At 45.5% G+C, this 23,056-nt stretch overlaps 1 protein-coding gene across 1 annotated transcript; it reads left to right on the forward strand.

Moving 5' to 3' along the window:
* The first annotated feature begins 660 nt into the window (after window positions 1–660).
* LOC132892118 (putative nuclease HARBI1) lies at window positions 661–1,647 on the forward strand. The gene has a single exon (XM_060930517.1). The coding sequence runs from the start codon at window positions 661–663 to the stop codon at window positions 1,645–1,647; it is 987 nt and encodes a 328-aa protein (XP_060786500.1).
* The last annotated feature ends 21,409 nt before the right edge of the window (window positions 1,648–23,056 follow it).

The raw sequence follows: 23,056 nt of genomic DNA on the forward strand, positions 1-23,056 counted from the left end.
TTTCAACTGAAGAACTCAATAGGCTATTGTCCAAATGGTTGTTTAAGAGCTTAACAAAAACAAACTTGTGTATTATACTTTACCAAGTGAAGCAAACCATGTTGCTCTTAGGCTATGTCCACACGGCAATGGATTCAGGTGACTCCGATACAATTGCTTATCGTTTAGGCCTGGCGTCCACACGGCACCGGCGTTTTGGGTGCCCAAAATGCAATCTTTTTGAGAACGGGTTCCAGAGTGGAAAGATCTGGCAATGTTGCCGTTGCGAAGTCATCTGGATGAGTAGAACGGATTTGTTTACGATGACGTCACAGCCACATGACCAGCCACATGACCACATGACCAGCCACATGACTCTCGCGCACCTCATTCATAACAACAACAATGGCGGCCCCCATAGTAGTAGTATTTTCAGTGCTGCAGACGCTGCTAAGTTTATTCGCATTATTGAGACAAAATTTAGAGGAGTTGCAGCGACTAGGCGAGCGGTGGAGACGCTTACACGGCCACACGTGTCAGATTCTTTTAAACCCACCATGGCGTGTAACTAGACGGGCCAAAAGAAGAAGATTTTGGGTGAGACCGGGAAGAACCAGTAGCTGGTGGGACAACTTCGTGAATGGTATTGTCGTGGACGCAGAGTGGAGAGAGAACTTTCGGATGTCCAGAGCTTCACTTGTGGCCCTGAGCGAAGAACTTCGTCCTCATATTGAAGGCCAAACAACCAACATGAGAGAAGCGATTGGACCGTTAAAGAAGGTCGCTTGCACGCTGTACTACCTGAGCGACGAGGGAAGGCTACGGAAGACGGCTAACTCCTTCGGCCTGTCGCGGCAGGCTGTCTCCGTCGTCGTGAGGCAGACATGCAAAGCCATCGCTCTCCACCTCGGTCCGAAATATATCAAGCTGCCCTTCACAGAACCCGAGGCAGAGGAGCTTGTGTCTGGCTTTCACCGTGTACATGGCATGCCACAGTGTTTGGGAGCGGTCGACGGGACCCACATTGAAATCAAGCAGCCATCATCCCACGCCATGGACTACATCAACAGAAAGGGTAAACATTCATTAAATGTACAAGCAGTGTGTGACTACAAGTACAGATTTATGGATGTAGTTATAAAGTGGCCTGGCAGTACGCACGATGCACGAGTGTTTGCTAATTCAAAGATCAGCACCTACTTTAAAACCGGCAAGATTCCAGCATTGAAAAAGCTGATAGTGGATGATGAGGAACCCATCCCCATATTTCTCCTGGATGACCCAGCCTATCCACTACTACCTTTCCTGATGAAGGAATATTCAAACAGTGGCTCCACACCACAAGAGCAGTACTTTGGGTTATGTTTGTGTAGGGCATGCATGGTCACTGAGTGTGCTTTTGGTCGGCTGAAGGCCAGATTTGCATCCCTGAGAAGAGCAATGGACATTAACCTCAGTGACTTGCCCTATGTAATTTATGCCTGCTTTGCTCTCCACAACTACTGTGAAGAAAACAGTGAGACCATGGACGAACACTGTGTGGAGAGTGCTGTACAATGTGACCAGGAAGTACAGCCTTCCACACAAAGCAACAGTTACCTGACTGACTGTAATGAGACAGAGGGGAGAAGGGTCAGAAGAGTGATTACAAAGTTCCTTGACCCTTGAACAGTTTTTTTGTATGTACCACTGTAACTTCTGTTCACTGCTTTTTTAATGAACCAATCACTTTTGTATATAGAATTCTTTAGTGTGGATTTATTTAGTATACTGTGGATATTTAGTAAACTGTGCGGGTGTTGTACATAGACAAGTGACTCAAACCATTTCTTGCCTGCTTTCTATTGGATAAGAATATTGTGAAATTGTTTACACATCAACCTGACTTACCTGCCAGACAGACAATTTACACCTGCTTTGATAAACAGAAAGTACAGCCTTCCACACAAAGCAACAGTTACCTGACTATAATGGAGTCAGAGGGGAAAAGAGTCAGAGGACCCTTCAGCAGACTAATAACCACTGCATTGCATTCACTTTTGTATACTGCTTCTCTTTTAAATAAACAAGTAACTGAACCATTTCTTGAATTTCTTTTTTATTGGATAAGACTGATTTTCAAAATGTTCACACAATTTAAAAAGTTATATGAATTAAATAAAAATGCTTTAAGAAATGTTCACACAATTTAAAAAGTAATATGAATTAAATAAAAATTCTTTAAGAAATGTTCACACACAATTTAAAGTTATATGAATTAAATAAAAATGCTTTAAGAAATGTTCACACACAATTTAAAAAAGTTATATGAATTAAATAAAAATGCTTTAAGAAATGTTCACACAATAAGAAAAAAAAAGTTATAAAACTATGCACACTAATAAAACTACATAACAAAAAATTAAACTAGCAGGCACAATGAGGCACTTTATGTGTCCACGTCATCCTCTTGCAGCAGTGCCCTTCTGTACGAGAAACCTGGAGCAGTGTGTGTATGTTGAGCGCTGTGTGATGGGGTGGTGTGTGATGGTGTGTTGCTTGTAGTGGTGTGTAATGGTGTGTATGCATCTGCATGATGATGCGGTGTGTGCAGGTACGGTGGTGCTGCATGGTGCGCTGGCATGTATGGCCTATACAGATGTGGAGCAGGGGCTTGTAGGTGTTGCTGGAGCACAAGTGTCTGTAGCAGTTCAAACCCATTCTTAATAGTGTTCGTGATGAGTTCAGTGTTGTTGTTCGTCCGCTCCAGGTTCTCATTGGCACACTTCTCCGACTCCTCCATGAGCTGCAGCATTCTCCTCTTAATCTGGAGATCCTCCTGCACAGCTGCATCCATTGGGGCCTTCCTCCTCAGCGGCTTTCTAGTTTTGCCTTAAAAAACAAAAAGTTTATACATTTTAGAATACATCACCAGTAGCAAACACTCCACAACACCACCCTAAAGCAGTTTGTATTTTTAAGCCCTGAAGAAGGCCTGGGGTGAGGCCGAAACATGTTGGCTTTTTAAAAGTTAAAAATGAACTAGCTATACTGAGTAAAAGCTTTTTATGGAAGAAGAACAGTGCCTTGGCCGTCCTTTATCCACTTGCAACACCCTAAAGCAACATGAGCATACCGAACTTTACACCGTGCCAGCTTTGAAGTAGCATAACATATAACTCACAGCAAGTAGGCCTTCAAGATTGAAATCATGAAACCATGTGCTTGCTTACCTGAAGCAAATTTCTCCGCCGGTTGACCTCTGCAGCAGACGGATTGGACACGGTGGAAGCCGAAGAAACCTCTAGCTCGACAGACGACCAGGGAGAATCAGATGTCGAGGAGGAGGAGGCCGAATCTTCCACCAATCTTTCCACCAAATCAGCACTCTCGATGCCCAATGGGATGCTGTCGGTTCCAGGCGAACCACCCCAGATCTCTTCGCACAATTCAAAGAATACAAAAACCACACGTCCGTGGCCACTCCGACGCCCAGAGTCGACGGCATGCCGGTATTTGTTTCTAATACCCTTCAGCTTTGCAGCAATCTGGGCCTTTGAGATGCTGCTGGGGTCGTGAGGAAAGTCCTTCCCGGCAGCCATTTCCCCGGTGGTGTATTGCTGCCGAAAGGCGAGCGTAATATCGCCATACTTGGCCTGGCATGTTTCCCAGTCCACATTCTCCTGATATTTTGAGGTTTTGTAGTTCAGAGTCACTCGCAGGAGTAACTCCACCTCGTTATCAGTCCAAACAAGAGGGTTGTTTTTTTCTAGCGTGGTCGCAGCCATTTTCTTCTTGTTGTTGTGTGAAGGGAAGAAGAAGGGGTTTGTGCGCATGCGTCCGTGCCAAGATTTTTTTCTTGTATTTTTCTGGTGTCTTCGATGGGACCGTTACAGCACACGTAGTGGTGTGGCATGTGTATTGCATCGTTTTCAGCAAGCGTTGCGTTGCCATATGGACCTGATATTCTACTGATCGTTGCCCATTTGGAGGCGATATTTTTTTAAATAACATCACGTTGCCGTTGTCGTGTGGATGTGGCAGGCCAAGTTTACATTAGACCGTATCTATCTCGTTTTCTTCGCGGATGCACTGTCTGTTTACATTAAAACGCCTGGAAACGCCGGGAAACGGGAATCTGCCAGGGTCCACGTATTCAATCCAAATCGTGTCTGGTCCAGTGCTGTGTAAACATTGAGAATACGCGGATACGCTGTGCTGAGCTCTAGCTGGTGTCGTCATTGGACAACGTCACTGTGACATCCACCTTCCTGATTCGCTGGCGTTGGTCATGTGACGCGACTGCTGAAAAACGGCGCGGACTTCCGCCTTGTATCACCTTTCATTAAAGAGTATAAAAGTATGAAAATACTGCAAATACTGATGCAAATACTGCCCATTGTGTAGTTATGATTGTCTTTAGGCTTGCCATCCTTCCACTTGCAAGTGGTAAGTGACTTGCGCACAGCGGCTCAGTCCCGAATCACTGCTCGTGTGCTTACCTCGCGCGCTCTGTGAGCTGCGCAGGGCCGGAGTGCGCACCCTCCAGAGGGCACTCGCTGTTCAGGGCGGAGTGATTTGGAGCGCAGCCGCTGAGGAGGAAGCGATGAGCCGCACTGACACATTTCTCAACTTACGTGCCGAATTGGTCATGTGATTAGCGTATCCGTGTATTGGCGTTGCTGTGTGCACACGAATCATGTATTGGCGTTGCTGTGTGCACGCTAATCGTTTTTAAAAACATTAATCTGATGATCCGCTGATACGGTCTAATGTAAACCCCACCTTAGTGTTTGAGAACCATACAGGGTGGCTACAGTTCCAGTGAATGAATGATTTGAAAAAAGATTCATTCATTTTACTAAACAAGATTCAAAGATCCACGTCTGTAAAAAGATCTGAACTTCCCATTACTAGATAAGTACATGGATACTAATGTGGCCACATACCCCACCACTCGACTCAGGTCTGGGGGCCATTCAGCCTGCAGCGGACTCTGACAGGACAGGAAGTCTGCCACCACCATCTGCGCCCTCGGCCTGTGGACCACCTTGAATTTGAAAGGCTGAAGGGTTAGATAACAATGGGTGATCTGCACATTGGCATCCTTCATGTGGTGGAACCACTGGAGCGGGGCGTGATCTGAACAGGGGGTGAAAGCGTGCCCCAGCAGGTAGTATCAGAGGGTGAGGACTGCCCAATTGATGGCCAGGCACTCTTTCTTGATGGTGCTGTACTTACTTTCTTGCATCAAGAGCTTGCGGCCGATGTACAGCATCAGCTGCTCCTCATCCTTTACAACCTGGGACAGAACAGCCCCTAGCCCTCTGTCCTACATGTCAGTCTGCAAAATAAAAGGGAGAGAGAAGTCAGGGGAGTGTAAAAGTGCCCCCCCCCCCACATACACACACACACAGTGCAGCTTTTATGTGGTGAAGGCCTGTTGGCACTGCTCTGTCCACTGGACTGGATGTGGTGCTCCCTTGTTAATGAGATCAGTCAGCAGGCTGGTGACATCCGAGTAATTAGATATGAATCTGTGATAGTAGCCAGTCAGCCCCAGGAACTGTCTCACCCTCTTTTTGGTCTTGGGCCTTGGGCAGGCCGCAATCACTGTAGTCTTGTCAATTTAGGGATGCACCTACCCATGACCCAAGTGGAAATTCAGATACTGTACTTCCATCCACCCAATCACACACTTTGTTGTGTTAGCTGTGAGGCCCACATGCCTCAGTGACTTCAGGACAGCCATAAGGTGTTCTAGGTGCTACAGCCAATCATTGCTATATATATAATGATGTTGTAAACTGTGGGTGGTAAAAGAGAGCAACTGGACTTGCTTGAAGATTTTTGAAGACGTTTCACCTCTCATCCAAAAGGCTTCTTCAGTTCTGTCTGACTAGTAGGGAGTATCAGGTATTTATCCTCTCATGAATGAAAAGTAATCCTAAGGTGTCGTTAAGCCATCCTGTTGGAGTGGGTCACTGGGGGCTGGGTGTGAAAGGCCTAGAGTCATTGGGGTGATCAAAGGATCGTTGGTTCACTCTGTCCTCCTGTGAGTCACTCACTACGTTTACATGCACATAGAGAGAATCGAATTTCTGCCGTTGCTCGACTGAAATCGAAGTTCAAAATGCCATGTATACACCTTAATTCGGCTGAAATTGAACCGAACTTGATTTCTCGGAATCGAGCTACACGACCTAGTTTATGCGATTTCTGCCGAGCTATTTTGCGCATGTATACCCTATCGAGCTAGTTGTCGAGCTACTTCCGGAAGTGACGAGTGACGAGACCACAAGCGGGAAACACAACAGCCTCGGTCGGCATGACAACGAATCATGACAACGGCATGAAACTTTTCTTTTTGTGGCATTGTTTGCACTGTTAAAATTTAGCTCACTTACTGTATCACCAAGTACAGCTGTTGCATAGCTGTGAATTGTGTACATAAACAAGTCATTGTATTTGTGTGTATATATATATATATATATATATATATATATATATATATACATATGTCCAACATCTGAAGAATGTCAATAAAAACAAAACAACTGAACTTTTTGTGTGTTTATTAAGACATGAGTTAAATTGTAAGCAAAAAAAAATATTTTTTTGTAAGCAAAAAATGGACTTTAGAAAAATATTATTGTGCAAAATAAGTTGTCTTACAAAACAGTGGTCTGCGCCGGACAGTTTGTAGCCATAGTCTGTTAGAGCAAGCCTAACAGCTTGAACACGGAACTGCTAGTGTTGCCAGATTGGGTGTTTTAAGTGCATTTTAGCGGATTTGAACATGTTTTGGGCTGGGATACGTCAGCAGTATCTGGCAAGACTATGCTCTTCTTCATGATGACAACCGGAAGTGTACCAACACAATGGGGCGTGTAGCGCCACGTGTGGCTCGGGTGCACAATGCACCTTGCACAATAGCCCGATTTCACTTGTGCATGTAGGATTGGATTTCTCTGGCACCCCTGCTGGGACCCTTTGCTCGATTACCAACAGCAGCTCGATTTGGACGTGCATGTAAACGTAGTCACTGAAAACAGCTGGGTTTTGGTGTGCATTCAGTTGTCTGGGAAGTGTGCCAAGGACTGCATTGTAGGTGGCTGATAAATGGTGTCTTAGGCCCTGTCCACACGGCAACGGATTCAGGTGAATCCGATACAATTGTTTATCGTTTCGGCCTAGCGTCCACACGGCACCGGCGTTTTGGGTGCCCCAAAACGCAATCTTTTGAGAACGGGTTCCAGAGTGGAAAGATCTGGCAACATTGCTGTTGCGAAGTCGTCTGGATGAGTAGAACGGATTTGTTTATGATGATGTCACAACCACATGACTGTGAGTGCTTCACGCCAGGTAGAAGTGTAACGAACTCGATGCGAGTTGTCAATAAATCCTATAACTTGGTTCATGAAACGCGCTTACAAAATATTTTCACTGTGAATATTTATTGTGTAATGGTGCAAAGTGTGAGAGAGAGAGAGAGAGAGAGAGAGAGAGAGAGAGAGAATAGCCCTTAGGGCAGAGTCAATCCCGCCAGCAAAAATAGGGAAAAAAATGGAGCGATCTCACCTCTTCAGATGTTGGTTTAAGTCCTACAATACATTCCTCAAAAAGGGCGTAGAAGAACAAATTAATCCATCAACATGTAGCATTCAATTTATTCCGGACCATTAAAGACGCTGCCTTCCGCGTAGAATCATGCATCATCCTCGCCGCCATATTGGATGGGTCAAAGCGGAGAATAAAGATGCCTCATTCATGTGCTGCATTTAACTGTACCAACAGGTTTACCATCCAAACGAGATCACATGGGATTACCTTTCACAGGTGAGACTGGAAAAATACTTTTCATTGTATTTGGTCATTATAATGTAATTTTACGAACAGATTTTTCTGACTTTGTGGCTAATATGAAGTCTCGCGCATAATAGTTTATGCGCATGCGTCCTTACTACTTCTATTGTTCTGGTGTCTCCGAAGGGACCATCTTACAGCGCCCCTAGAGGTGTGGCATGTGTATTGCATCGTTTTCAGCAAGCGTTGCGTTGCCATATGGACCTGATATTTTACTGATCGTTGCCCATTTGGACGCGATATATTTTTTAAATAACATCTCATTGCCGTTGTCGTGTGGATGTAGCCTTAGACCACCACCTCTGTTCAGTGATGGCCATTCCAGGTTGACAAAAATGGCTTCTTTAACTCCTCGCTCATACCAATGATCCTCTCTGGCGAGAATGCATACGTTGCAATCCTGAAATGAGTGTCTGTGGCAGCGGGGGCGTGGTCAAGCACCGGTCTGTGACAGGAGGGTGGAGTCAGGGAACATCAGTGGCAGAATCACTACACCTGAGAGCAATTAACCTGTGTTTGTGTCTTCCCAGTGACCACGCCCTATATAAGGAGGGAGAGCAGAGAGCAGAGGAGATCCCCGAACGAGACACCCATCGTGTGTGTGTCTGTTTGAGTTATGGTTAGACTGAAAAGTGAACCAATAAATGCTCATTTGAACCTGATCTCTGTCCTGCCATCCTCTGTGCTCCACCCACCAGTACTGAACTGTTACAGTGGTGCTGAAACCCGGAATCTGGAGCACAGCAGCCTCACAGCCCCATGGAGTCCTCCCCGTTTGCTGAACTGGTCCACGCCCTCGCCACGGCCCAGCAAAGCCAGCACCAGGTGCTACTTACCCTCCGAAAGGAGCAAGAAGAGCGGTTCGAGGCCCTGGTGTTGGCCCAACAAGAAGATCGACAGGCGTTCTGGCACCTCCTCGCGTCGGCGGGGTCCACCAGCGCTCCTACCGTGGGCCCGTCTCCCCTCACTGTCACCAAGATGGGCCCGCAGGACGACCCCGAGGTGTTCCTCACGTTATTTGAACTGGTCACCGAAGCCTCGGGGTGGCCGACGGAGCAGCGCGCGGCGCACCTTCTCCCCCTGCTAATGGGAGAGGCACAGCTGGCCGTGCTACAGCTCCCCGCTGACCGCCGGCTGGCCTATGCGACCTCCGCAGGGCCGTCCTCCAGCGTGTGGGGCGCACCCCGGAACAACAGCGCCAGCGCTTCCGCGTGCTGCGGTTGGAGGAAGTCGGCTGGCCGTTCGCGTTCGGCCAGCAGCTCCGGGATGCCTGCTGGCGGTGGCTGAGGGCCAATGATCACGACGCCGAGGGAATCGTCGACCAGGTGGTACTGGAACAGTTCATCGCCCGCTTACCAGCAGGAACCGCGGAGTGGGTCCAGTGCCACCGCCCGGCGTCACTGGATCAGGCAGTCGAGCTGGCGGAGGATCATCTGGCGGCTGTCCCGGCGGCAGGACAGCAGATGGCATCATCTCTTCTCTCCTCTTCTCTCTCTCTCCCCCTCCTCCTGTGTCCCGTCCTCGCCCCATTCCCCCACTGCGGAGGCGGGGGCCGGCACCACCCCAGCCGGCCCGCCGCACCCGCGGTGCCCTCCCGTTTCTCCCTTCTGTGTCTGTCTCTCCCCCACCTCAGGTGAGTGAGCCCCAGATCACCGGTGCAGAGGGAAAGCCCGGGCCGGTTTGCTGGCGCTGCGGGGAGCCGGGCCACCTTCAACAGCAGTGCACAGCAATGGAGGTGGGCGCGGTGGTTCGGATCCCCGATGCGCCAGAGGCTGCCCTCGATCGGGCTGGAGCGTATCGCATACCGGTGAGTATCCAAGGGGCTACATATCAGGCGTTGGTGGATTCTGGTTGTAATCAGACCTCAATTTGCCAAAGCCTGGTTCAAAACGAGGCATTGGGGGGAGCACAAGGGGTGAAGGTGTTGTGTGTGTACGGGGATGTTCACCGCTACCCTTTGGTGTCAGTCCACATTATTTTCAGAAGGGAAAAATTTATAGTGAAGGCGGCGGTTAATCCTCGCCTTACCCACTCTTTGATTTTGGGGACTGATTGGCCGGGATTTCGGGGTTTAATGACACGCCTAGTAGAGAGTGGGTCCTGCCATTTGACAGGGGGAGGTCCCGGTGTCGCTTTGGCGGGAGCAGCTGTCACAGAGCCGTCTACGTCATCTCCGCGTCAGAGTGAGGAGCCGCCGGCTCCTCCTCTCTCTCTTGGGGAATCCCTCGCGGATTTCCCATTAGAGCAGTCGCGAGACGAGACTCTGTGGCATGCGTTTGACCAAGTGAGAGTAATCGATGGTCAAACGCTCCAGCCGAACACCACCCCGTCCTTCCCCTACTTCACGATTATGAAGGATAGATTATACTGAGTGATGCAGGACACTCAAGCTAAGGAGCGAGTCACACAGCTTTTAATTCCAAAGAGCCGCTGGGAATTGGTATTCCAGGCGGCTCACTTTAATCCCATGGCTGGACACTTAGGGCAGGATAAAACACTAGCCTGAATCATGGCCCGATTCTATTGGCCGGGGATTCGCGGCGATGTCCGTAGGTGGTGTACGGCATGCCGCAAATGGCAGTTAGTAAACCCAGCGGCCATTCCAAAAGCGCCGTTGCGCCCTCTACCATTAATCGAGACCCCGTTTGAGAGAATTGGGATGGATCTCGTCGGGCCATTAGATCGGTCAGCACGAGGGTACCGCTTTATATTAGTTCTGGTGGACTATGCAACGCGATACCCGGAAGCAGTGCCTCTGCACAATATCTCAGCACGCAGTATTGCAGAGGCACTCTTCCGCGTCATCTCCCGAGTTGGAATCCCGAAAGAGATTCTGACTGATCAAGGCACTACGTTTATGTCACGAACACTACGCGAACTGTATGGGTTACTGGGGATTAAGCCGATCCGCACCAGTGTGTATCACCCACAAACGGACGGTTTAGTGAAACAGTTCAACCGCACCCTCAAAAATATTATTAAGAAATTTGTAAGTGAGGATGCACGTAATTGGGATAAGTGGCTCGAACCCTTGCTGTTCTCAGTGCAAGAGTTCCCCCAAGCCTCCACGGGGTTCTCCCCATTCGAATTATTATATGGGCATAAGCCGCGCGGCATCCTGGATGTGCTGCGGGAAAATTGGGAGGAGGGACCTTCACAAAGTAAGAACGAAATTCAGTATGTTATGGACCTGCGCGCAAAACTCCACACGCTCACCCACCTAACTCAGGAGAATTTGCGGCAGGCACAGGAATGACAAGCCCGCCTGTACAACAAGGGTACGCGCCTTAGAGAGTTCACACCGGGAGATAAGGTTCTCGTACTGTTGCCCACGTCGAGCTCCAAATTGATCGCCAAGTGGCAAGGACCCTTTGAGGTCACACGGCGAGTCGGGGACATCGACTATGAGGTGAGGCGAACGGACAGGGGTGGGGCGCTACAGATTTACCACCTCAATCTGCTTAAACTCTGGAACGAGGAGGTCCCCGTGGCGTTGGTGTCGGTGGTTCCGGAGAAGGCGGAGCTGGGGCCGGAGGTTCAAAAAGGGACATTGGCATCACGTACCTCTCTGGTCCCCTGGAATGTTCTGAGCCCTGTGTTGCATTCCTCACTCCACTGAATTGCAGACACTACGTTGTCCTGTTTGTGTCTAGCTATTCTGTCCTTAGGGTGGACCAGTTTCTGCTTCAGGGTGTTACTGGGTCTGAAGAAGCCTTTTGGATGAGAGGTGAAACATTTTCAAGAATCTTCAAGCAAATCCAGTTCCTGTCTTTTACCACCCACAGTTTACTATGACCTGGATGACTGAGAATCTTCACAGATATAATGATGTTGTCTAAGTAGGCCATGGCATAGGTGGCATGGGGGCGGAGAATTTTGTCCATGAGCCGCTGGAACATAGCAGGAGCCCCAAATAATCTGAAAAGAAGAATGACGAATTGCTGTCAGCCAAACAGTGTGGAAAAGGCCATTTTCTCTCATGATAGAGGAGTCAAGGGGATCTGCTGATGTCCCTTTGTCAAATCCGGTGTCGAGTGAAAGTGAGCAGCACCGACTCGATCGACCAACTCATCAATGCAAGGCATTGGGTATGCGACAAATGTAGACACCGCAATGACTTTTCTATAGTCCACACAAACCGAACCGACCCATCGGTCTTGGGGACCAGGACCACCGGGCTGCTCCAATCACTGTGGGACTCCTTGATTATTCCCATTTCAAGCATGGCCCTGAGTTTGTCCCAAACCACCAATTTCTTGTTGAACTTGTGTTCAGGCAAGTGGCATAGGCGGCGACACACCATCGCCCTGGGGGAATCTCAATGTGGTGTTCTATGAAGCAAATGCTGCTGGGAAGGGACAAGAACATGTCAGAAAACTATGCTTGCAAACTGGCAACCTCCATAAGCTGGGCCAGTGAGAGGTGGTCTCCACAAGAGACCAGAGTGGCTTGAGTAGTTACTTTCATTTTTACCTCTGGCCCAAATTCTGCCCTCTCCAGAACTACCAATGCCAGTGCCACAGGGACCCCCTCATTTCAATGTTTTAACAGGTTGAGGAGGTTTCGCCCTGTGACCTCAAAGGGCCCTTGCCACTTGGCAATCAATTTTGACCTTGAAGTGGGCAATAATATGAGTACTTTATCTCCCAGTATAAACTCTCTAAGCCCCTGTTGTACAGCCAGGCTTGACGTTCTTGTGCCTGCCATACATTCTTCTTGGTTAAGTGATTGAGTGTGTGGAGCTTTGCACGCAGGTTGAGAATGTACTGAGTTTTGTTTTTACTATTTGAAGGTCCCTCCTCCCAATTTTCCTGCAGCACATCCAAAACCCTGTAAGGCTAATGCCCATATAATAAGTTGAATGGGGAGAATCCCATGGAGGCTTGCGGGACCTCTTGTACTGCAAATAACAAGGGCTCAAGCCATTTATCTTAATTATGTGCATCCTTGCTTACAAACTTCCAAATTAAGTTTTTAAGTGTTTGGTTGAATCGTTCTACCAAGCCATCTGTTTATGGGTGATATATGCTGGTGCAGATGGTTTTAATCCCCAATAACTCATAAAGCTCATGAAGTGGGCATGACATGAATGTAGTCCCTTGGTCAGTCAGAATTTCTTTGGGAATCCTGACTCGGGAGATAATTTTGAACAGTGCCTCTGCCACATTATGTGCAGAAATGTTACACAGCAGGACTGCTTCTGGATATCATATTGCATAGTCCACATGGACTAAAATAAAGTGACATCCTTGTGCTGACCAGTCTAATGGCCTTACGAGATCCATGCCAATTCTTTTGAAGGGGGTCTTGATTAGAGGGAGAGGGTGCAAGGACTCTTTTGGAGTGGCCGCTGTATTCACCAGCTGGCATTCACAGCAAGCTGCACACCACTAATGGATATCCCCATGAATCCTTGCCCAATAGAAGTGGGCCATTATTCGGGCTCATGTCTTATCCTGACCTAAGTGTCCAGCCATCCAAAGTCCAAAGACATGCAGTTAGGTTGACGTGAGGCAGCCTTGGGCTGAGGTGCCCTTGAGCAAGGTACCTAACTCCTGACTGCTCCCCGGGCGCTGTGTGTGGCTGCCCACTGCTCTGGGTGTGTGTGCGTGTGTTCACTGCTTCAGATGGGTTAAATGCAGAGGATGATTTCACTGTGCTTGAAGTGTGCATGTGACAGGACCCACCAACTACTACATGCTCCATTAAACCTTTAAACCCTAGCCAATCTGTCCCCAGAATTAGTGTGTGTGTGTGTGGGGGGGGTGCAGGCTAACTGCCTCCTCTACACTATGCTTTTCACCTTGAAATAGAATGTTGACTGACACTAGTAGATATTGAAAACACAAAACTTTCACCACTTGTGCTCTCCCAATGCCTCACCTTGAAGCAGGCTTTGGTGGATGGAGATCTGATTACAGACAGAATTCACCAACATGTGATATGTATCCCCTTGAATAATAACCAGTATGTGATATGCTCTGATCCAATTGAGGGTGGTCTCTGGCACATTGGGGATCCAGACAACAGCTCTCACCTCCATCACAGAGTACTGGCCCTGGAGATGCCCAGGTTCCGACAGCGCCAGCATACCGGCCCAGGCTTCACCTCTGCACTGGCAATTTGGGGATCACTCATCTGTGGGGGAGAAGACACAGAGGGGAAAGATGGGAGGGGGACACCATGGGCACAGTGAGCCGGCTGCGGGGGGGGGGCATTTCCATGGTGGGGAACAGGTCAGGGATAGGAAGAGATGAGAGGAGGAAAGGGAGAAGGGGAAGGAAAGAAAGCGAGAAGAGGCAGGATGTCTGCCTGCCACTGGAACCACCTTTAAATGGTCCTCTGCCAACTCGATTGCTCAATCCAGCAATGTCAGGTGGTGGCACTGGACCCACTCTGCTGTCCCTTCTGGCAGCCACATAATAAACTGCTCCAGCACCACCACGTTGATGATCTCCTTGGCGTCACAGTCTTCCACCCTCAGCCACCACCGGCAGGCATCCCAGAGTTGTTGGCTGAAAGAAAACAGCTGGCTGACTTCCTTCAGTGTCAGTGTGCAGAAGCACTTGACAGTGTTGTTACGGGGAGCAGCAGACACGCTACAGGATGGCTTGCTTCAAGTTGGTGTAATCAAGCTGGGGAGCTGTTGCACGGTGATCTGGGCTTCTCTGGACACCAATGGTAGTAGATGAGCCATGTGTTACTCAACCGGCCACCCCTGCACATCGGCCTCTTGCTCAAATAGCTTGATGAAAGCTTCCGGGTTGTTGCTGTGGCCCCATTTTCATGAGCATGATGTGGGGTGGGTCAACAGTGGAGGTGGTCAAGGAACCTGCTGACACAAACAGGTGCCAGAACACCTGGCAATCTTCCTGCTGGGCCAGCAACAAGGCTTCAAAGTACTGTTTTTGCTCCTTTCAGAGGGCAATCACCACTTAGTGCTGGCTCTGTTGGGTGGCAGTAAGGGCATGGATGAGGTCCTTGAGTGGGGAGGACTCCATGGGTGGTTCACTTCAGTACCCTGGGTTTCAGCACCAGTGTAGCACATCCCTGCGTGAGTGGAATACTGAAGCGTGAACAGGCAGAGCATGATGTCAACACAAACTTTATTTTCTCTATTTTTTTTTGCTTTTCAGCTTCACTAAGGTCATTAGCTCACACACACACACACACACACACACACACACACACACACACACACACACATGCTCTGGTTGGGACAGACCTCGCCTCTTCACTCTCTCCCTTCTTTTCTCCACTCCGTCATCACCGAAACAGAGACACACACAATATTAATTGACAACAGGCATGATCATTTTGCCACTCACCTTCCCTGTACTCGCCCTCGATTCACAAACCAATGCTTGGCCATGCCCCCGCTGCCACATTATATTTACAGTTAATGTTAAATTGCATAACTTTGGGTTTCTGATTAACTATTATTGCTACTTCTAGGTACTGAAAAATTACCTGCTGTTTTCTCTGTAACATTATGATTATAAACCTAGACAGTGTTACAGAGAAAATGTAAGGTTATTTTTAACTGGATATCATGTTAATGACAATGTTAAGTGCAGTTGTAGTTATTGTATATTGTATATAGATATTGTAGTTGTCATTGTCACTGCTGAACCCAGTCAGGGCTTGAGGTGAACCATGTTTGGCTGACTTGGCCAGAATTGCAGCAGTAGCGTGGCCACTTCCTTTCTGCACACTCACTCTCTCTCTCTCTCTCTCTCTCTCTCACACACACAGGCAATTTAGAGTAGCCAGTTAACCTAACTGAGTGTCTTTGGACTGTGGGGAAAGCCAGAGCACCCAGAGGAAACCCATGCAAACACAGGAAAAACATGCAAACTCCACACAGAAAGGCCCCCGTCAGTCACTGGACTCGAACCCAGAACCTTCTTCCTGCGAGGTGACGGTTTTGACCACTGCACCACCATATATAGTAGTATCTACTTTTAAAAAATACTAGATTTTCTCTGTAAATTCACATTTTCTCTGTAAATTTATCTCTGGAGTCAAGTTCATTCTCATCCTGCATTTCATATTTGTCCTTTATGATTTCAAGTATTTACAAGGATATGATAGTGACGGAGCCCTGTGATGACCTGGTGACTTGTCCAGGGTGTACCCTGCCTTTCGCCCGTAGTCAGTTGGGATAGGCTCCAGCTTGCCTGCGACCCTGTAGAACAGGATAAAGCGGCTAGAGATAATGAGATGAGATGAGATGATAGTGACGGGTGGTATGGTGGTGCAGCGGTTAGCACTGTTGCCCCGTGCACTGCAAAAAAATGATAGCAAGTGAAAATATCTTGAAAATAGTTTAAATGATCTAGCATTTCCTATTAGAAGAATACAAGACACCAATTCTGGGATTTTTAAACCTAGTTCTGGATTGCAACCAACTTATTCCAAGATGTCTTTTCAAGTAAAATTATCTGTCCATGCAGCAAGATAACTTCACTAGTATTAAGTAATTTTTTCCTCAAATTCAGTTTTTTGCAGTGCAGCAAGAAGTTTCTGGATTTGAACCTTGTGGCCAACTGGGGCCTTTCTGTGTGGAGTTTTGCATGTTCTCCTCATGCCTGTGTAGGCTTCTTCCGGGTGCTCCAGTTTCTTCCCACAGTCTAAAGTCATACAGATTAGGTTGACTGGCAACTCTACATTGCCCATTGATGTGCATGTTTTTTCATCTCTATGTTAGCTCTGCTATAGATTGGCGACCTGCCCAGGGTGGACCCCACCACTTGCCTCAAGTGAGCTGGAATTGGCTCCAGCTCTCCCAATGACTGATGGATAAATGGTATAGATAATGGTTGGATAGATGGATATGATATTGAGTTATCATGCTTTAGTCAAGTAAGGATGCTTTCACTCTGGGGTATCTATACTTCAGCAATATAGTCATTTTCCCCTCAAGGGGGGTGAAAAGAAAAGCAAGCTCAGACAACATCCTACACCTCTCTGTGTTAAAACAACCAATGCTCGTTTAGTCCATATTGGATCCACCAAATTGGGTGTCCAAATTGACACAAATGGGATTAATTTTTAATCAATTTATTTTTAGAGTGTAGGAGACATTGTGGATTTGGAATTTGTATTTAAAAAATGTATTATATATTTTCCTTTGAAACCTAAATCATGTATGTGTAAAAGGAAAGCTGATATTTGTTTTCCCAGACAACCAAGTAACTGAAGAAACATACCTTTAGGATATCTTTTTTTCCCTTCCTGTGTTGTTACCTTTTACAGCCTGCTTTTTTTTTTTTTTTTACCTATGTGACTCCAGTCCATTTAAGTCCATTGAGAACTAAAACCTTCATTGATGTGAGCCTTAATTACACATTAGAGAAACCATGAAGACTATCCTCTATTGTAAGAGGAAGAACATCGACTTATTCAGTCAGATGGTGGGTGGTTAGAAAAAATAAAAAAAATTGGAAGCAAATTGCAGACAGAAGAGAAAAAGGAGACACAGCAGATGTAATGTCAGCTATCCCTTGACGACATCTGCCAAGTGCTGAAATTAAGCTAGAAGACATCAAGGTATGCTGGTAAATCGAGTAGGGATACTTTTATGCAGAGCCACAATTAAGGAGGGAAGTCAGGAATAAATAACTTTTCTACTAAAAGAGATATATGCTTTGCCATTTCTTTCACAACAGCAGTGTGGGCTATACTGTCAATTTCCAGTTGTTTATATCTAATCCTGCACCATGCAGCTAAAAGCAGACATTTAACTGCTGGAAAAAAGGTACTCAAGTGCAAGATGAGATCTCCAAACTCTTAAGAAAGTCCTTTGATACTTCACTTGCTTTTAAACAAAGTACAGTTTTAATGATTTTACTTACCTTTTTCTTTGAAACAGGGTCAGTGGGAAAGTAGAATCTGAAATCTTTGCATGAATTTCAAGTTTGTTATCTTCTTTTTGCTTTAATGACAGTGTGCACTCAAGTTGGCATGGACTCCACAAGTTTATGCAAAACCATATGATCAATTTTAGATCAAATCCATCAGAGTGCCCTCTGATCACAACGCTTCATTAGAAGGGATTGGACATGAGGAAAATCAGACCTTTTGTACAAAGTAGTTAACATAGTCAATATCACAAACTTGCTTATGTTTAATTAGGCACCTAGAAATAGTGCAGAATCTTGGATATTAACCCTGAATTGCATGGTGGTGTGTCAGAGTAACATACCTTTTCCTGATTAATATAACACACACACACACACACACACACACACACACACACACACACACACAAAAGACACTAATTCAAATTGTCCTTTGTAAAAGGGAGAAACTTAAGGAAACCAAGAGTGTGCTTATACAGTGGCATGCAAAAGTTTGGGCACCCTTACTGAAAATGTCTGTTACTGTGAATAGTTATGTGAGCAGAAGATGAATTGATCACCAAAAGGCATAAAGGTAAAGATGACACATTTCTTTTCAGCGTTTTCTGCAAGATTTGTGTATTATTTTTGTTTTGTAAAATTGGAGAGTGAACAAAGAAAAGGAACACCATGCAAAAGTTTGGGCACCCCAATACATTTGAGTTCTCAGGTAACTTTTACCAAGGTTTCAGACCTTAATTAGCTTTTTGAACGATGGCTTGTTCAAATTCTTCATTAAGGCCCGGTCCCACTGGCCGATGGACACAAAACGTATGCAAAAAGGACACAGCAGACGAGCAAAATTTCGGGGGTGGCTCTATCCGTTTTCATCCGCTCCAGAAATGGACAAAATTGGCGAAAATTTGCGAAAACAGAACGGAAAAGAACGGACGTGGGTAGTATATAGCGGGGATGTTAAACGCATGTTCATAGGAAGCCTAGCGGATGGAAGTGGACGGAAGTGGATGACAGCTCCGAAGGGGTTACCGGTGATAACTGAGAAGCGGACGCATAGCAGAAAGAGCCGATGCATAGCAGATGAAGGGGATGCATCACTTACGCCTAACGGAAACAAAGGGGATGTTGCGCGGATGTATATCGGATGCAGACCGATTGTCCGCTAGGTGTCCTTCTACATACTCTAGACATACTCCAGACATCCTAAATATACGAGATACATCCCAGATATAAACGCTTTGTCCGTTTTGAATACTTTATATACGAGATGCATACGCTTACATCCTTTCTATTTCTGTGCTACTAACGATGAATAGACGTTTCATGTACCTTATCTTTCCTCCCTCTTTCCGTTTTCAGCTGCAGCGGATGTGAGTTGCGAGGATGCCCAGAGGATGCAGAGAGGATACAGCAGATGTTTAATGGATGATAACGGACATAGAACGTTTGTTGCTCGTATATGTCGTGGATTTACATCGTACACGGCGGAAAGTTCATCCGTTCTAAAAGTTTTGTGCAGCTCAAAACTTTTTGCGCGGATGAAATCACAGTGGACGGATGCTCGATGGATAGAGCGTATGAAGCACGTATGCAATGAGTACACAACGGATGCATAGCGTTTTCCAACGGATGGCAAATTTTTTTTACGTTTTACATCCTCTTTGCATCCATAAGTGCAGTGGGACCGGGCCTTTAGGAAAGGTCAGATGGTGCAGATTTCAAAGCTGTATAAATTCTCTGACTCCTCAAACTTGTCCCTAAAATCAACAGCCACGGGCTCCTCTAAGCAACTCCCTCGCATTCTGAATAATAAAATAATTGATGCTCACAAAGCAGGAGAAGGCTACAAGAACATAGCAAAGTGTTTTCAGGTAGCTGTTTCCTCAGATTGTAATGTTATTAAGAAATGCCAGTTAAGAGAAACAGTGGAGATCAAGGTGAGGTCTGGAAGATGAAGAAAACTTTCTGAAAGAACTGCTCGTTGGATTGCTAGAAAGGCAAATAAAAACCCCTGTTTGACTGCAAACGACCTTCAGAAAGATTTAGCAGACCCTGGAGTGGTGGTGCACTGTTCTACTATGCAGCGATACCTGAACAAATATGACCTTCATGGGAGAGTCATCAGAAGAAAATCTTTCCTGCATCCTAGCCACAAAATTCAGCATCTGAAGTTTGCAAATGAACATCCAAATAAGCCTGATGCATTTTGGAAACATGTCCTGTGGACTGATGAAATCAAAATAGAACTTTTTGGCCACGATGTGCAAAGGTATGTTTGGAGAAAAAAGGGTGCCAAATTCCAGGAAAAGAACACCTCTCCAACTCTGAAGCATGGGTGTGGATCGATCATGCTTTGGGGTTGGGTTGCAGCCAGTGGCACAGGGCACATTTCATTGGTCGAGGGAAGCATGGATTTGAATAAATACCAGCAAATTCTGGAAGCAAACATCACACTATCTGTAAAAAAAAGTTGAAGTTAAAAAGAGGATGGGTCCTACAATAAGATGATGATCCAAAACACACCTCATAATCTACTGTACAATGGAATACCTCAAGAGGCACAAGCTGAAGGTTTTGCCATGGCCCTCACAGTCCCCTGACCTAAATATCATTGAAAATCTGTGGATAGATCTCAAAAGAGCAGTGCATGCAAGACAGCCCAAGAAACTTGTAGAACTGGAAGCCTTTTGCAAGAACGAATGTGTGAAAATCCCCCATGTAAGAACTGAAAGATTATCAGCTGGCTACAAAAAGTGTTTACAAGCTGTGATACTTGCCAGAGGGGTTGTTACTAGGTACTAACCATGCAGGGTGCCCAAACTTTTGCTTCGGGCCCTTTTCCTTTTTTGTCATTCTGAAAATGTAAAAGATGAAAATATATATATATTTTTTTGCTTAAAATATAAAGGGAATGAGCCATCTTTAACTTTATGCCTTTTGGAGATCATTTCATCTTCAACTTGCTTAACTGTTCACAGTAACAGCAATTTTGACCAGGGGTGCCCAAACTTTTGCATACCACTGTATTTGATCACATGATCTTTCCCATTTATTTATTTATAACTCTCTTCCTCAACTGACATCATTTGTGGCAGCCATATTTTAACCACCCCCAAATTGTCTAAAAATGGCACCATCCTGAAGAATTTCATCAGCTAAAAAATTCTTTTCACAATCTTGGTTAAGTTCTGGTTTCATTTTTTTTTCTATTTTTCATGTTCATCAAAGATTTATTTTGCAAATGGATAAAATAGCTATGTTGCTTTGAATCACCAACATGCAACAACGGACTGAGGATTCTATGTTCCCATGTTTGTTAATAATATGCCACTGAGATGTCAGGAAATCAACAATTATTGTACTAACTCTCACTATATATGCTTTTTTTTTTAGATTACCATGATAAGTAACAATACTGTATCATACATTTATTGATTTATCTATTGGTAGTCACCTGTTCATGATAGAAATAAATCCACATTGTGTTAGGGCTGTAGCTTTGTTGGTTTTCTGTGTGTATCCATTGTATCCATTTACAACAAAAGCATGGGTGGAGAAGGCCTCCTCAATTCCATAGTAGTGCTGTATTGCACAAAAATAAGATTGAAGAACTGGTATCACTGACTCTTCTTTGAGATGATGGATGTCACAATGGTGGAAGCTTGGCTGCTCTCCAGAAGGGATTCCACTGGTTGTGATGTCCGAAAAAAGGAGCAACTTTAACTTCTTGAACTTCACAACTGAGGTGGGAAACTGCCTTAACAATCAAGAAAAAGTTGACTGCAAGAAGAGAAGACAAATAATCCTAGCTTCTTACTTAACACTGTAGCAAAATTAACTAGAAATAAGACCACCATAGAAACATGCACACCTTCAGTCTGTAGTAGCAGCGACTTCATGAATTTTTTTCAATGGGAAAATTGAAAATATCAAACAAAAAATTCAAACTATTAATTTGAAGCCAGACAATTTGATAAGTAAACCTGGAGATAACAGTATAACTATATAAGATCAGTGATTAGAATGTTTTATTCCCCTTAGACAGCCCAAACAAATTTCACTAATTTCCTCTTCAAAATCTTCAACTGGTGTACTAGATGCCTTACCTACTGTACATGACTCTTTAAACAGATAATACCAGAAGTAATTGAACCTTTTCTAAAAATAAGCAAATATTCCCTTCACACTGGCTATGTACCCAAATCCTTTAAACTAGCAGTCATCAAACCCCTGATTAAAAAATCTGACCTCAACCCCGTCAGCTGTCCAACAATAGGCCAATATCAAACCTCCCCTTTATCTCCAAGATCCTAGAAAAAGCTGTGGCACAGCAGTTACATTATGCTCATATCTGCATTGGAATAACATCCATGAAATGTATCAATCAGGATTTAGACCTCATCTTAGCACAGAAACAGCACTGGTTAAAGTAGTAAATGACCTAATGTTGGTATCTGATCAGAGCTGTGTCTCCCTGCTTGTATTGCTTCACCGTAGTGTAGGTTTTGACACCATTAATCATAGTATTCTACTCGATAGACTACAAAATGTTATTGAAGTTAAGGGAACACCCCTCTCCTGGCTCAGGTCTTATGTAACTGATCACTATTAGTTTGCTGAATGTAAATGGTTAATTCTGTATGCATACTAAGGTAAAGTTTGATGTTCCACAAGCAGAGGTGGAAAGTAACGAATTACATTACTCACGTTACTGTACTTGAGTAGCTTTTTTGTGTACTTATACTTTTTCAAGTAATTTTTAAAGAGTGTACTTTTACTTTTACTTAAGTATGTTTTCTTTTAAGTAGTGTACTTCGGTACATTTTACATCACAACCGTTACTAAGTAAAAAAAATAAATAAATAAAAAATTAAAAAAGGCTAAAACGGAGAAGGGGAAATGCGTTCTGGAAATGAATCACGGGAAGGACAGTTGTCGCACGCGCGAGTCTCACACAGACGATGGCGGACATGGAAGAGACCGAGGAACCTGTGGTGGACGACCCTGCAGAAAACACAATTTCTTCCAGTAATGAAGTGCACCCCTGGCCCTACATACGTGATCACTTCAGCTTCGTAGAGAAAAGGGGTGACAGTTTCATTATGCAATGCAGAATATATGTGCCCAAGAAGACAACCATTGCGGCATACAAAAATTTGACGTCTAATCTGCGCAAGCATGTTGAGGTAAGTATTGTCATTGGCATCATAATGTTTCCTTTCCATAGTAAAACCGACAATAGGCTGGTTATATTCAAAAAATAGTGGATGGCATTGCTAATGTTGAAGTAGCAACCTGTTGGTACTGTAACATAACGGTAACTCGTCTGTTATTCGGTTGGGTAATCATGCAAGCAAGTTAGCTCGCCAACC

Source organism: Neoarius graeffei, chromosome 9 (assembly GCF_027579695.1).
Source record: "Neoarius graeffei isolate fNeoGra1 chromosome 9, fNeoGra1.pri, whole genome shotgun sequence".
NCBI lineage: Eukaryota > Metazoa > Chordata > Actinopteri > Siluriformes > Ariidae > Neoarius > Neoarius graeffei.